Here is a 13675-nt window from a genome sequence, read left to right as displayed (position 1 = left end):
TTCTTTCCAAATCTGCCTACATGTTTCCTGTTGTGGAACCCCTGGATCCAAATAACTTGCAAAACCATCACCAAACAAACTTGTTCCAGATCCATGGCTCCCAGCTGAAGGCTTGCTCTGGTCAGCAGGAGAACCATGGGAGGACAGAGATACGTACCGAGAAGCGCTCCGCTGTGTGGAGGTGGTTGAGGTGCTGGTACACCAGGCCGGGCTCTTTGTCCAAGAGGTGATCGTCCAGCGCCTGCATAATGAAAGCAAGGGTGTGACCGTCCAGATAGGTGCTCACGTAAGACGGGAGCGTTTCCGGGGCGACCAAGCGGAGGAGCTCGGCGCAGGCTGCCGTATCGTCATGGGAACGGGCTACACTCAAAGCCTGTCCAAACTCATAGGCGTTGGCGGGCTGGGTGATGGCGATCGACTTGGCTTGGTCCACATGGTTCTGTTCTGTTGTGGTGTCCTGCTTTTTGGTGGCGGCTTCTTCTGTGTCGTCGACCTGGAGGAGGAGACAGTAGAGTAAAGTTGCCATGGTTACGGTGCTGTTCATTAGCACATTTGGGTGGGTATTTAAAGGTGATCTAAGTGAGGTCATACATTGTTAAGGCTAAAACATTTTTTGCCACTTACAGCAAACATTACCTCACCATCCGCTAGCTGCCTGTGTCCTGAATACACTGTAAAAAAACGTGATCTCTGTATACAACCCAGGCTCCAAAAACAGCCACAAAACAACTTGAGCAAACCTTGCCCATAAAAACATAACAAACTCACAGACGAGATGCGTGTTTAGGAGAGTTTCAATTGCACAGGAGGGAGGGGGAGGGAGTAGCGAGCTAGCTTTCTGTTTTGTTTGAACGTCAACAGAAGTGACGTTACCCAGCATCGCTTAGAGCACCTTTAAGACCATTCCTCAGAAATAGTTAATAACTGCATCACATCTACTAAAAAAACACATCATTTTTCACAAAATTCTTGAATAGAGCTGGGGTTTCACAAATTGTGTGTGTGTGGTTTTAGCTGTAGCAGACAAAGTGGGGGTAAACATGCTAGTTGTCTGGCCCTGATCTGGCCTTGAACCAGTCAGTCTGGCCCTAGTCAGACCTGTATCTGGCCCAGAGCACTCTACTGCCTGTGGAATCATCTCTCCATTTTATCCACATGGAATCCATACCAGTCATTTTTTTTAATCTAGATGAGTCTGTTGGCGGTCAGTAAGGGTTTAAGTTTTACACTAAAATGGTGTAACTCCAGTCAGCACTGAGATGGCGGTTGGCTGAGTGAGTGGCACGTGTGCTCAGTGTCCAGTGGAGGCCCACCTCTGTGATGGGGACGCTCCGCCGGGCTTTCCCCGGGGAGGCGGCGGCCGCCAGACTCTGCCTGAGCAGCTCGGTCACCTCCTGCAGCTCCCGCTCAGCCTCCGCCACGCTGGAGTCCAGACGCAGCACCTCCTGCAGGTCCGTACTGCAGGCCAGGTAGTCCTGAACAAACACACACACACACACACACACACACACACACACATTTAGGCATACATGAAGATTGAAATGAAGATTGATATAAGAAAGGTATAACAGGTATAACAACTATAAATGCATGCTTGCTTGCATAAAATTTGTATGCCATAAAGCACTGGTGTGATGAGGCACCTTGAGGCCCTTGTTGGCCAGTGCTCGTCTGTAGAAGGCCTTCTTGTTCTCGGGCTCCAGGGCCAGGGCCGCATCACAGTCCTGCTTGGCTTCCGCAAAACGATCAAGTTTCACAAAACACAGAGCTCTGCAACACAAACAAGGGATCAGGGCGGGGCAGTTACAAACTGTAGTGACACTCATAAACTGATCATAGTGGAGCAATCAGAAATACTCAGGTAAATAGGCATCAAAGTCAGGGAGTTGTGACCTATTTGCGAACCTTGATAAGACAAAATCAAAATGTCCAGTGGGTTAAACTGCCATCTAGATTGAAGGATGTTTCCTAACTATCAGGAACCCATGGCTTGGCTGTGCTTATGGAAAATCCAAGCTCCAAGGGTGTTGTGTGGAAAGAAATCAGCTCCAAGGGTGTTGTGTGGAAAAAAATGACCCTTTCCCTCGTCATCTGTTGTGCCGCTCTTTGTTTGGCCTTGGTGTGTACTGCACATACACACACAGGCGCAACAGCAAGCTGTACACAGAATCCGTCAACCCACTCAGGACGCCAAAACAAAGGTGTTGCCGGTGACTCATGTGAATAGCCTTTCCTCCATAAACACACACACACACACACACACACAAACATACACAGTCACTCCTCACAGTCACTGATATAATAGGCGTGCGGAGGTGGATTAAGCAGGCCTTGGGAGGGCCGGACATACTCAGGCCCCACCCCTCTCTCACCCCTCTCTCACCAGGACACAACACACAGCTGCTATTTTTAGAGCGCCAACAAAGAAAGCGAGAGCCCGAGAGGACAGGTGGAGGGATCAGGTGGACGCAGCCTGATTCAGCCCATTAGCGACGCAGACAGGGAAATGACTGCTTTATCAATCTGCATGAGAGATCTACAGATGGCTGGGTTTATCTGATGCAGCGTGTGTGTGTGTGTGTGTGTGTGTGTGTGTGTGTGTGGGTACCTGTTGGTGTAGATGGCGCACTCGTTGGACTTCAGTTTAAGGCATTCGCTGTACTTTCCCACTGCTTCCTCATACCGGCCTTTCTTCACAAACTCGTTTCCGTCGGACTTGAAGAGTGTGAAGCGTGCTTCTGCTTTCCGGGCTGAAAAGAAAAAGCAGAAGTCCATCAGCGGCACAGAAACAAGAGAGAGAGACGCGGGGAACACTCTGGGTCTGTGCTTCTGCATGGAGAGTTTCGTTTTCAGTTGTTACCGAAAAACCGAAATCAATAGTCCTGAAGGCTCGCGCCCTCTTTCTCGAAAAAAACGACCGCTGGGCCAACAGCCCGTTTCTCTCTCTGACTGCCCGACCTCAGCTCTGAGCGCTAGCTATTTCCCAGAGTTCCAAGCCACAGGAAGTGAGCCGTTTGTCACCGTGAGGCGGACAATCAATGGTGCCGACGGTGAGCGCTGACTAAAAGCTGCCAGAGCTGTTTTTCTCCAAACGGGAGATTTCAACATAAGTGCAGCCAGTCCAGCCCTGGGGCTTTAGGGGAAAGCGCTTGGTCAGGGAATGCTGCAGCTTTGCCTCTTTCACCTAAATTACTTTCTTGACACAAAAAACAGAGCGAGGCTACCCTGAGACCTTCATTTGGATAATTACACCATTCATCTTTTTAATTACTAAAATAGAACTGTAGATATAAAAAAAATACATTGGCCTTTTTTGAGGCCCTGTGGGAAGTCTGTGGGAAGTACTAAACATGTTTATGAGCTCCGTACAGAACTTTTATCTGCTTTCATTTGATCTGCATTAATCTACTGTTTGTGGTTGAGAAACCACCACCAACTGTTATAGTTTGTAGTATTTCATAGTGTACTCTTGACAACCTCAATACCGAGTAATGCACTGTGTTCATTGTATTCAGTCACTCACATTAATGACTGTGATTTTTAACACGCCTTCCTCGTCAGTCACTATACATACACCACATACTATATGCTCTCTGGTTACCACAGCGACACCCGTCAAAGCAGGGTGGGCTGATTAGGGGAGGTGTGGAGTGGGGACTGACCGGCCTCCTGGGTGGCGCGCTCTGCCCGTGCCTGGGCCTCCTCGGCGCTGGGCGGCTCCTCTCTGCGGTGCTGCTGGGCCGACAGGGGCACCATGGGGATCTCCGGAAGCTTCTCCCGCCACTCGGGGCCGTCCTGCTCAATCAGCATCCGGGTGATCCTTACATAATCACACACACACACACACACACACACAATAGGAGGGAAAGACAAAGACAAAGACAGAGACAGAGGAGGGGGGAGGGGGACAGAAACACCGTTTTTATCCTGTGGATGTTATCCTTGTACATGCTTGCATAATACCCTCTCTCTCTTTCTCTATCTCTCTCTCTTTCTCACTCTCTCTCTCTCTCTCTCTCTCTCTCTCTCTCTCTCTCACACACACACACAAGGCTGCTCCTCAAATAGCCTCGTTGAGGACAGCAGGCAGTTCTGTCCGTGACGGCGGCTAATCACTCCTGGACGTTTGTGGCGTTGAGAGATTGACTCCTGAGTCCTGAGCTCACTAATTCAGTCGGGCTGCGTGGGTCCAGAGAGCTTGACAAGATGGGGGAGGGGTGCGTGTGTGTATGTGTGTGTGTGTGTCTGTGTGTGTGTGTATGTGCGTGTATGTGTATGTGTGTGTGTGTGTGTGGGGTGGGGTGAGGTTGACTGTATGAGCTTAATAACATGTTGTGAGTAGGAACTAAGCTGACGGCTCATTCACAATGAGAAACACTTCTTACACACTTGCTTTCATACTCCCACACAGCAGCTGAGACCAGACCAGGCTTCTGGCCAAGTGAGTATCTCCATTCTCCACAGAGCCGGTGTGACATAGATACAAGCTTGGTAAAAACATTGGCGGAAGCGACCTGTGACCACCAGCACAGATTGGTCTCATGCCTCTGCAGTGGCTTGTGGGTTGGGGCCTAGTACCTGTTGACGCTGTCGTGAGCAGCCTGGGTGCCAATGTCGATCTGCAACACGGTCTTGTAGTCGACGTAGGCATTCCGGTAGCGCTCCAGCGACTCGTAAGCCATGGCTCTCCTTAGCAGCGGCTTCAGCGAGAACGGCTGCAGCTCCAAGGACCTGGTATTAATAGAACAGGAAGAGGGGATCAATCAAGGCCCTATTCAAGAGTGTGTGTGTGTGTGTGTGTGTGTGTGTGTGTATGTGTGTGACACAAATGCAACTGAGACTGCTTAAACTCTAACTCGCATTCATGCGCTGGCCTGCGTGTATTGGTGTCTGAGTGGCTTGACTCAACACTGCTCAGATGCCACCACTGTCACTTGAACGGGTGACAGATGAGCGTTTGCCCAAAACAGCGTCCACTTCAAACTGCTGCCTCTCTGCTGACCCCCCCTTTGTAGCGCACGGCCGGGTCAGTAAGACATGGGAAAACATCATGATGAGGCTTAAATGGACGTTATATAAAAATGGGTAAAACTGGCTTTCTCTGCTAGTTGTTAATCCTCAGCTCGGAGCTCAAATCCCGCATGCACACACCCGCAATCTGACAGAAATACACAAACAGGGTTGCATTCTCTGTGTCTCTCAATCTGTCTGAAATATTCTTTACAGTATGTGGACTACAAATGCAAATGAGTACAGATTTGAGCAGACCTACACCTAGGCCTGTCACAGTTATTACATAATCGCCTAATCACAATTATTGAGAATAGTCGTTTCAATTTATCTGTATAAAAACAGCTGAATAAAACTAACAAAAATGTCATATTTTCATCACTATGCCCATGGTATCTTACGTGGACGACTTTCATTATATTTCATTAATAGACTGTGTATTTTGAAATAGTTATTTACGTTATATTTCCCACTTGCAAAGTCTAAAAGGCAAACAGAAATGCACTTTCATTCCAATGTTCAATGCCCATAACTGGTTATCTTTTTAAAGATATAAGTGTGTTATTAATCTATGATAAGGCTACAATAGAGGCATACAATGATAAGAGAAAGAGACAATAATATAGTTCATCACAATCATTTGTATGACAGTTAATCATCAACTTTAATATCATGATGGTGACAGAACTATCTTTACATACAATATCTCTCATGAACACAAATAGCTGCACACTCTTTGCTTGGGAACGCCTTGGGTGTCACAGAGAGCACTCGTCCTGTATCTCTGTGGATTGTGTGAATTGGAAAACTTTTTGTACCCTGCTAGTCTCAGGCAATGTGCAGGTTGTGTCTGCTGTGTGTGTGTGTGTGTGTGTGTGTGTGCGCGTATGTGTGTGTGTGCCTAATCTCTGGTTCTCCATTCAGCCTTGTACTCTAACCCAAAGGTAAGAGGTTTACCCACAATGCCACTCAGCAGAGGCACACTCCGTTTTGAGAGAGAGAGAGAAAGAGTGAGAGTGGGGTATTCCAGCCCAGCCAGCACCAGTGCAACATTATTAGGCTATCAGTTGTGTGTTTGTACAAGTTTTATACGCTCACACTCAAAAGGTACAAAATACCCAAGAGACCGAGTAATCCACTCAGGACATTTTTATAATGGCTTAACAATCTACATGCTACAATTTACAGTGTTGTGCAGACGTGTTGGGTGACCCCCATCCTTTTTGCATTCTGTTCGGAGCCTACTCACCACCACTAGGATTATAGCCATTATAAAAGACGCAGATTTATTTTTGGATAACTATGAAGGTTAACAAGAAATAACACTTTACCAATATGATTATGACTAATCATTTTAGTCCCATCAACAGAGTGCATGGAAAGGGAGAGCTGTAATGTGCAATTTGCTAAAATATCAACTGAAACTGAGTTGAGTGACTGAATATTCCCAAGGTACCACAATCCTCATACATCCACAACAATCTCTAATATACATCTGTATATCCACAGAAGGAAATCTAAATCTGTTTGGTATCAAGCTAGAAAATGAGTCTGACATGTCACTGTAAGTCTGATCTGTCTGTCTGATAATAAAATGCTGAAACCTTTACCCCACATTTCAAAACACCTTGGCTTCCCCTCAAATTCCCTGTTCCTCTTCACCCTTGCGTGTGGTTGTGTGTGTGTGGTTGTATGTGTGCGTGCGTGCCTGAGCGTGCGTGTGTGTGTGTGTGTGTGTGTGTGTGTTTGTGTGTGTGTGTGTGTGGTTGTATGTATGCGTGTGTGCCTGCGTGTGTGTGTGTGTGTGTGCGTGTACGTGTGTGTGTGTGTGTGGTGAGCCTTACTTTGTGCAGTCTGTAATACAGTCTGAACTGTTCCCATCTTTAAGGTAGCAGGCAGCTCTATTGGAGTACAGGATACAGAGGTCCTCTGGACTGTCAACGCCTACACAGGGTGAGTAAACATACAAATAAACAATGACATTTAATACACAAGCAAACAAATAAACAAACAATCCACCCCAGCTAATCATGTCTGACTCAGCTGTACGCCAACATGACTTCAAAGTAATATCAGGGAGGTACTGTGAGATATCAGTCGGCCATCTCTCTCTTAAATAGAGGCTGTGCATCCTTGCGTCTGTGTCCTGAAATGAACTGGCAGCACTGCAGGGAATGCCTTTTGGATAATAGCCTGAATGTTAACTAAAAGGATAGAAGGAGGAGGAGGAGGAGTGGAAGGAGGGGTGGGAGGAGGAGAGGGAGGAGGTCCTGAGCTCTGCAGCACAGCAGGGCCTGATGCTGTGCAGAGGAACCCAGCTCAACTGTCTCCTTGGGGTCCTGGACACAGCTGGGCCAGCTTTGACCTCAGAATAACGCCCGACCACCCAACCACCCAACTAAACAATAAAAAAACAAATCACTAATTTACTAAAAAACAGCACTTCTGTATGACTGCGGACCGAAGCCGTCAGGAGCTGACCTCCAGGATTCAGGACTCTGCTTCAACGACTAAGCGCTGAGTCTGAACAGAAAGAGGCAGATGATTCAGTGTGTGTGTGTGTTTGTGTATGTGTGTCTGCGTGTGTGTGTCTGTGTGTGGTGTGTGTGTGTGTGTGTGTGTGTGTGTGTGTGTGTGTGCTCACACGTGTCCCTACCCTCAAGCACACACAACCTGAGGGGCAGGTCTGCTTACGCTGTGACTGCAGCTGCACCTCCTCCTGCTTGTCAAACCAGTTTGGTCGTGGCCGTACGTTTTGCCATGCAAACATTCACGGCAAAATACTGTGCCCTCTTGCGTCAATGGCGTTCCTACCAGCCTGTCTGGTAGATATGAAGTGTCTCTGGATAAAAAAGATGGAGGTTCTTAAACACTCCCATGCTCTCATGCCACTCACTCCAGACGGATAAGGAGAGGCTTAACAAATTAGAGGGCAAGTCTGAGAATGCCAGGAGTGTGTGGTGTGGGGAGAAGGGGCTGATGGGTATTGATGAAGGGAGAGTGGGCGGCACAGGGGGGGCAGATTTATGGTTGCGGTTTCCATGGGCCGCGTTGTGCTGCGCGGTCTAATTTCACGCTGCGTGGTCAGGAGTCACATGAACCGAGGGAGAACCGCAGCGCCCGAGCATGTATTCCTGACTCAGGCTCAGGAGGAGACGACTCCAGGAAATAAATAAATAAATACATAAAAGCCCAGGCAAATAAATAAATAAATAAAAATAGCTGTTTTTTCACCAGATGGGACTGTGCCAGCAGGAAAGAAATGCTTCACTTCACATCCCCACAGGCTCAGTAAGCCATATGTCCAAATACTTTTCCATGTAAAACCTCCTATTATTATCGTAGAAGCACAAACCAGGAGCTCAAAAGGTCACAAAGCTGTCATTGAACGCAGGTTACATCCAATGGACTCTCCACTGGTCATGCATCCTCTGAAATATGTGGCAATATAATATTTACAGCCAGTACTAAACTCAACCTTTGAATTGGTTTTAGTGCTTCACTGCTCGGACCAGACAAGCTGGAATGTGGTTTAAAATCTTTCACAGAAGATACTCCCTCTTAATTGATTTGTTAGGAAAGTCCACTCTAAAAATAACCAGGATCAGATTAATTCCTCATAACATGTCACAACTTCTCCTCCAATTACCCAAGAATGAACCACAGCATCAGACCTCTTTCATTCATTCCCACACCCCTAGCTCAAAGTCAACTGCGTTCGGTCTCATAAGTGCCAACACACACACAAGGATTATCTTAGCAGGGGGAGAGGAGGGGAGGGGTGTGTGTGCTACCTGCTTCAGTGTAGCCGTCGATAGCCTGAGAGTACTTTCCAATAGCATCCCCAAACTGTCCGTTCTTAAAGAGGTGGTTGCCTTCATTCTTGAGGCGGGCCAGCCGCGGTGGTAGGTTCCCGGCCGGCGCGTCCAGGTTGACCTTACTCTGCTCCGCTCGCTCTCGGTCGGCTTTCTCTGCCTGGTGAGCGGCGCTGTTGCCGTTGGCCAGCCCTTTCCTGGCCCCCTCCTCTCCCTTGGGCGGCGTGACCGTGTACTTGTCGGCGCTGCAGCCCCCCCTGCCTCCCCCTCCGCCATCGCCCCGGCCGTGGGGCTTCTTCTGCGCGTTGCCCATGTCGCCTCTCTCCTCTCCGGTAGCGGCCGCCGCGCAGCTCTCCCCACCCGCTCTCTGACGACTGCTGCTGTCAACTGCACCGTCTGCGTGAGACAGAGAGCGAGAGAGGGAGAGAGAGAGAGAGAGAGAGGGGGAGAGAGAAAGAGAAAGAGAGAGAGAGGGAGGGAGGAAAGAGTGCTTAGTGCAGTTAGCGATTACATCACAGTAGGGGGAGGGAGAGCGAGAGAAGCGAGAGGTCGGAAAGGGAAGAGAAGAGAGAAGAGAGAAGGGAGGGGGAGGGGTCTGACGCAGGGAGAAAATCTTTCGGAGGGAGTTCTGGGCAGGCACTTCTGTGAGCCTCACACATGCAAGAAGCGGGGGGAGGGCGGCACCAGGAACACGACCAGGCCTGTTAGTTTTGACACATACCGCTGGATAGACAATTTACTTGTGTTGTGTGGTGAAGAGAGGCTAGTGCTCTAGTCTAGTGGCTACATTAGTGCTAGCAGAGGCCATTGGTGTGAGTGAGCCTGCTGTTGGATTAGTGGCTAAATCCCACAGCTAGCCCTTCTGCTGGAGGACTGGGAGGTAGAGCAGGAAAATCACTGTGTGTGTGTGTGTGTGTGTGTGTGTGTGTGTGTGTGTGTAAGAGAGTATTTCCAGAGACTTTGTGAACAACGCCCAATATCCCTATTTGCTTTTTTTTTGGTAGCACCAATGGCAGCTTTCTTTTGTATCTTAACTGCCTGGCGTGTTAAATTGCTTTCAAAAATTGCATTTTCTCAACTCAACAAATCACTTAGACTGGATTAAAATGCTGCCTATTTAAGCTCATCACAGCATTTCCTGTTTTAAAGATGAAACTCCATCTTGAAAACATTAGCCTTGCTTCATGAGGCATGTGGAATGGAGGATGCCTTGGGCTAGTGTGAATTAACAGAGGCATGTAAACATGCACAGACTGCACAGAAAGGCGGCAGAGGTTACTGTCTGAACCGCGAAAGCTGAACAGGAAATACTGCAGTCATGAGTCGGTCTGACTCAGACCAAAACACTCACCCCTGGCCTCGTGCTCTTTCTCCTCCTCTTCCTCCTCAATTTCTTCTATGAGCATTTTCTGTCTCTTAGCTGGCTTCTCAGGAACTCTTTCAGCCATCTTCTTACTCAGCTCATTCAGAAGTTTCTAGAGGAATAATTGACTTATCATTGTTATACATTTTATTAAATACATTGGTGACAGTGACAACTATGACAATGGGGATAAATGTTATGAGGGTTTACTGCCATCTGGTGGCTATGAAGGGTGATAAAAATCCTGTCTATGTCAGACTCATGTAAACTTCACTAATTTTAGAATGATTGCCTTTCGTGTAAGAGGACATGTTTACCTTTGCAATCTCATTATGAGGCTCTATGTGTAGAACAGCGTTGACATCATCAACGGCCAGCTGAAGGTTTCCAAGGTGCTTCTGCACAGTGGCACGACGCAACAGACCTGCACATCCACACAGCCATCTCACTATAGAGCCATCAATAGTACTATAGGGCTATCAGCCCCACTAACTACACTGCAGGTCCACCTACTACATAATAGGTACAGCACTTACATTGTTATGTCTATTACATATGCTAGATTGTCAGTCTATTAGAAGTGTTATTTACTTTTACAATATATTTTTTTGATTGTAACAATTCTCTTACACACACATTTGATGTACAATGAAAACAACAAGACAACAGCAAATATTCTGAGAAGGGAACCGTCTAATATTCTAAGACGGGAACAGTCTGAACCCTTTAGCAAGGTCAGTATAAGTTTCTGGGCTTACCTTTGGCATTGGCTGGCTCCAGCTCCAGGACCTTCTGGCAGTCGCTGAGGGCCTTGTGCCAGTTCTGCAGTTTGATCTCCGCCTGGGCTCGGTTGTTGTATGCAGCGACTGTTGGTAATATCGACAGACTCCTGCAGACAGGACATCATCAATAATGCCCTATCCCTTCTCATCATTCCCATTTGATAACTGATATTAGGAATTGGTTAGTTTTATGGTCAGTTTTACGTTGAAAAGCATGATAGGGCATTACAACAGATACAATGTGGTAAAATAACTAATTGAAGAGTTTGAAAAACAAAAACAAAACTTACACACAAACACCAGACGCACACATAAGATCTCTTTTTCAGTGATGTTTTAACTCATAAGGTCTTACTCAGACTTCTGATAACAACAGAGAAATGCCATCTTAAATATCCACAGTCCCAAAACCCATGACATCTGACATCTGTTACAAATCATTCGAATTAGGAATGTTGTTATCCGAAGTCTGAGGAAGAGCCTGTGGGCTTGAGACATCACTCAGTAAAAAATATTAAAATAAACAAATTAATAAATAATCCTATTGTGTGGTGGTATGGTGGCCATTTTGTGTGCGGGTTTTTCCATACCTTCATACATGACCTCACAGCAGCACGTATGCTGTAATTATGTATTATGTAAATGTGTATTAACAATGCTGACAATAGTGTTGGACAAACCTTGAGTAATATGCCAATGCCTCCTCATAGTCACCAGTTTTAAAAGCCTCATTGCCCTTGTCCTTCTCGCGGTTTGCTAAAACAACCTTTTCCTGCTCTGTCAGCACTGAAATATGTAAGAAACAACTTTGTATACACCACACTTTTAAACATAGATCATAGAATTTAGTTGTTAAATTGATATTCAATTTCACCACTTGTGTGCAGATTTGTTTTAATTTTTGGATGGCTGTGGTTGATGACGGTGCGGGCTGAGTCATTAGTGACCACCTCATCAACTTTAGCACATTCTTTCTCCACATCAAATCTGCAAAAAATAATAGTAATAATAATGAGTATGGGTTAATAAACCTTTATATGCACAACATCTGTGTTGAGACAAGAGGAGAGATTTAAGATGTCTGACTTACTTGTCCCAGTCCTTATAGTCACGTGGACAAGGAGCCTTGTTTTTGTTCTTTTTTACACCGCTAGCAGATGTGCTCTGTTCAACAGTATGAGATTTGCCCATTACAAGCAGAAAAGAGGGGTCTACCTCTAACAACTACCTCGCATTTGCAGAGTGATCTCTAAGGTCTGTTTTTATGTGCTAATTTCCTTAGCTCCCCCATTGCTCTCCTGAACATAGCGGAAGACAAAGGCTCACCTGAACAGAGCAGTTTGAGCCTCGGATGGGTGGCACATTCTCCTCGTCACCGAACAAGGGGAGCTGTTTGAGCTGCACCTCACCCGCCCTCATCTCTGTCTCCCAGCTCTGTCCAAAGCACACACATGGGTCACTTCATCCACATCAATGAAACACATTAGGGTACCCAGTGCAAAACCTTTTCAAGTGGAAATGAGAGAAATGAGTTTCAAGTGGAAATAAGTTGTGACAATGTGGTGTGACGTTATGTTTGACATATCCTAACCATTTATTCACTACACACACACACACAGACACACACACACACAAACAATGTTCTTTGTCAAAAACATCTATAAACAGTATCAAAGGAAAGTGATGGTAAGAAATATGCGTACAATTCTTGACATTGGTTCAATGTCTCAAAACATTTTGAGAATTAATGGGAAATGTGCAAATCTATGTGAGTGAACCTGTGCATGAGAGGGATTGGGTGCAAATGTATGTGTGTGTGTGTGTGTGTGTGTGTGTTTAATATCCATCATGTAGAACGACCTCGAGTTCCTCTGAAATCTGGCTCCATTCATCTTTGGGGAGAGATGCAGCTGATGCTGCAGGTTTGTCTTTTCGTAGGGCACGGCTCCTAGGGTTCAGCTTCTCAACATGTTTCTCACAGAAATCAATGAGATGTGGGTAAATGCCTTCTTCTCCAGACCTTAATTAAATAATTTAGGATAGTGAAAAGTAGGCATATACCAGGTAGGCCTACTACCACTAGCTCTGAGGAACTCAGTACGTGTTATTTTCTTTATTTAGATGAAGCATAGCAATAAAAACTCGAAGCAGCTTGCTTCACAACACAGACATACTGTACCTGAGGACTTTTAAAATCTTTTCCAGGTACCCGACATCAGTGCACTTCTGAATATAGTCATAATCCAGATGCTCTACTGGAATCTTGCTTGAATTGATCACTTCTGTATTCAGCAAACCGTTCACTATTTCGGCACTCATGGTAGCTATTCAAATGAAAAAGGACAGGTTGTGTGTTAGTTAAACAGCGACATATAACTAACTAGAAGCACTAAAATTACACATTAATGATAACCCAACCATGACGTTAACGTTACAACTAGCTTCTATTAGGTAAAGCCGTGCTATCGATAGCTAACTTTGCTTGAAACGTTACGTTAGCCTTCCATACGCCTCTCTTGCTATCTAGGACGTTAAGTTAGACAGGCAAATACGGAGTGTATATCCCTTACCTTGCCAAGTGTTAATGTTTATATTGGCTTATATTGTGGCTGAAAATACAAAAAAATGTATTCAAAACAGACAAAAGTGTTTAGCTTCTGCAAAGCACAACCGAAGAAGTATCAACACCGCGTGATGTTTCCATG

At 46.2% G+C, this 13675-nt stretch overlaps 2 protein-coding genes across 2 annotated transcripts in view; one reads left to right on the top strand and one right to left on the bottom strand.

Annotated features, from left to right (window-relative positions):
• The window catches only part of LOC121721433 (E3 ubiquitin-protein ligase RNF19A-like), a 24078-nt gene extending 22456 nt beyond the window's left edge, over window positions 1-1622 (top strand). The window contains exon 11 of the transcript XR_006034825.1: window positions 1484-1622. The gene's annotated coding sequence lies outside the window, so the exon portion shown is untranslated. The remainder of the gene's footprint in view (window positions 1-1483) is intronic.
• The window catches only part of spag1b (sperm associated antigen 1b), a 14940-nt gene extending 1265 nt beyond the window's left edge, over window positions 1-13675 (bottom strand). Inside the window, exons 1-18 of the mRNA XM_042108345.1 lie at window positions 13541-13675; window positions 13150-13294; window positions 12831-12990; window positions 12297-12404; window positions 12061-12134; window positions 11845-11957; window positions 11651-11756; window positions 10947-11077; window positions 10506-10612; window positions 10177-10300; window positions 8805-9221; window positions 6855-6954; window positions 4579-4731; window positions 3663-3820; window positions 2609-2750; window positions 1644-1770; window positions 1314-1475; window positions 158-493 (exon numbers count right to left, since the gene is read on the bottom strand). Coding sequence (XP_041964279.1) covers window positions 158-493; window positions 1314-1475; window positions 1644-1770; window positions 2609-2750; window positions 3663-3820; window positions 4579-4731; window positions 6855-6954; window positions 8805-9221; window positions 10177-10300; window positions 10506-10612; window positions 10947-11077; window positions 11651-11756; window positions 11845-11957; window positions 12061-12134; window positions 12297-12404; window positions 12831-12990; window positions 13150-13289 — 2658 coding nt within the window. The 5' untranslated portion in view covers window positions 13290-13294; window positions 13541-13675. The remainder of the gene's footprint in view (window positions 1-157; window positions 494-1313; window positions 1476-1643; window positions 1771-2608; window positions 2751-3662; window positions 3821-4578; window positions 4732-6854; window positions 6955-8804; window positions 9222-10176; window positions 10301-10505; window positions 10613-10946; window positions 11078-11650; window positions 11757-11844; window positions 11958-12060; window positions 12135-12296; window positions 12405-12830; window positions 12991-13149; window positions 13295-13540) is intronic.

This window comes from Alosa sapidissima, chromosome 10, assembly GCF_018492685.1.
Source record: "Alosa sapidissima isolate fAloSap1 chromosome 10, fAloSap1.pri, whole genome shotgun sequence".
NCBI lineage: Eukaryota > Metazoa > Chordata > Actinopteri > Clupeiformes > Clupeidae > Alosa > Alosa sapidissima.
Note: the sequence above shows the minus strand (reverse complement) of the source record. Positions and strands in the feature narration are given on the sequence as shown.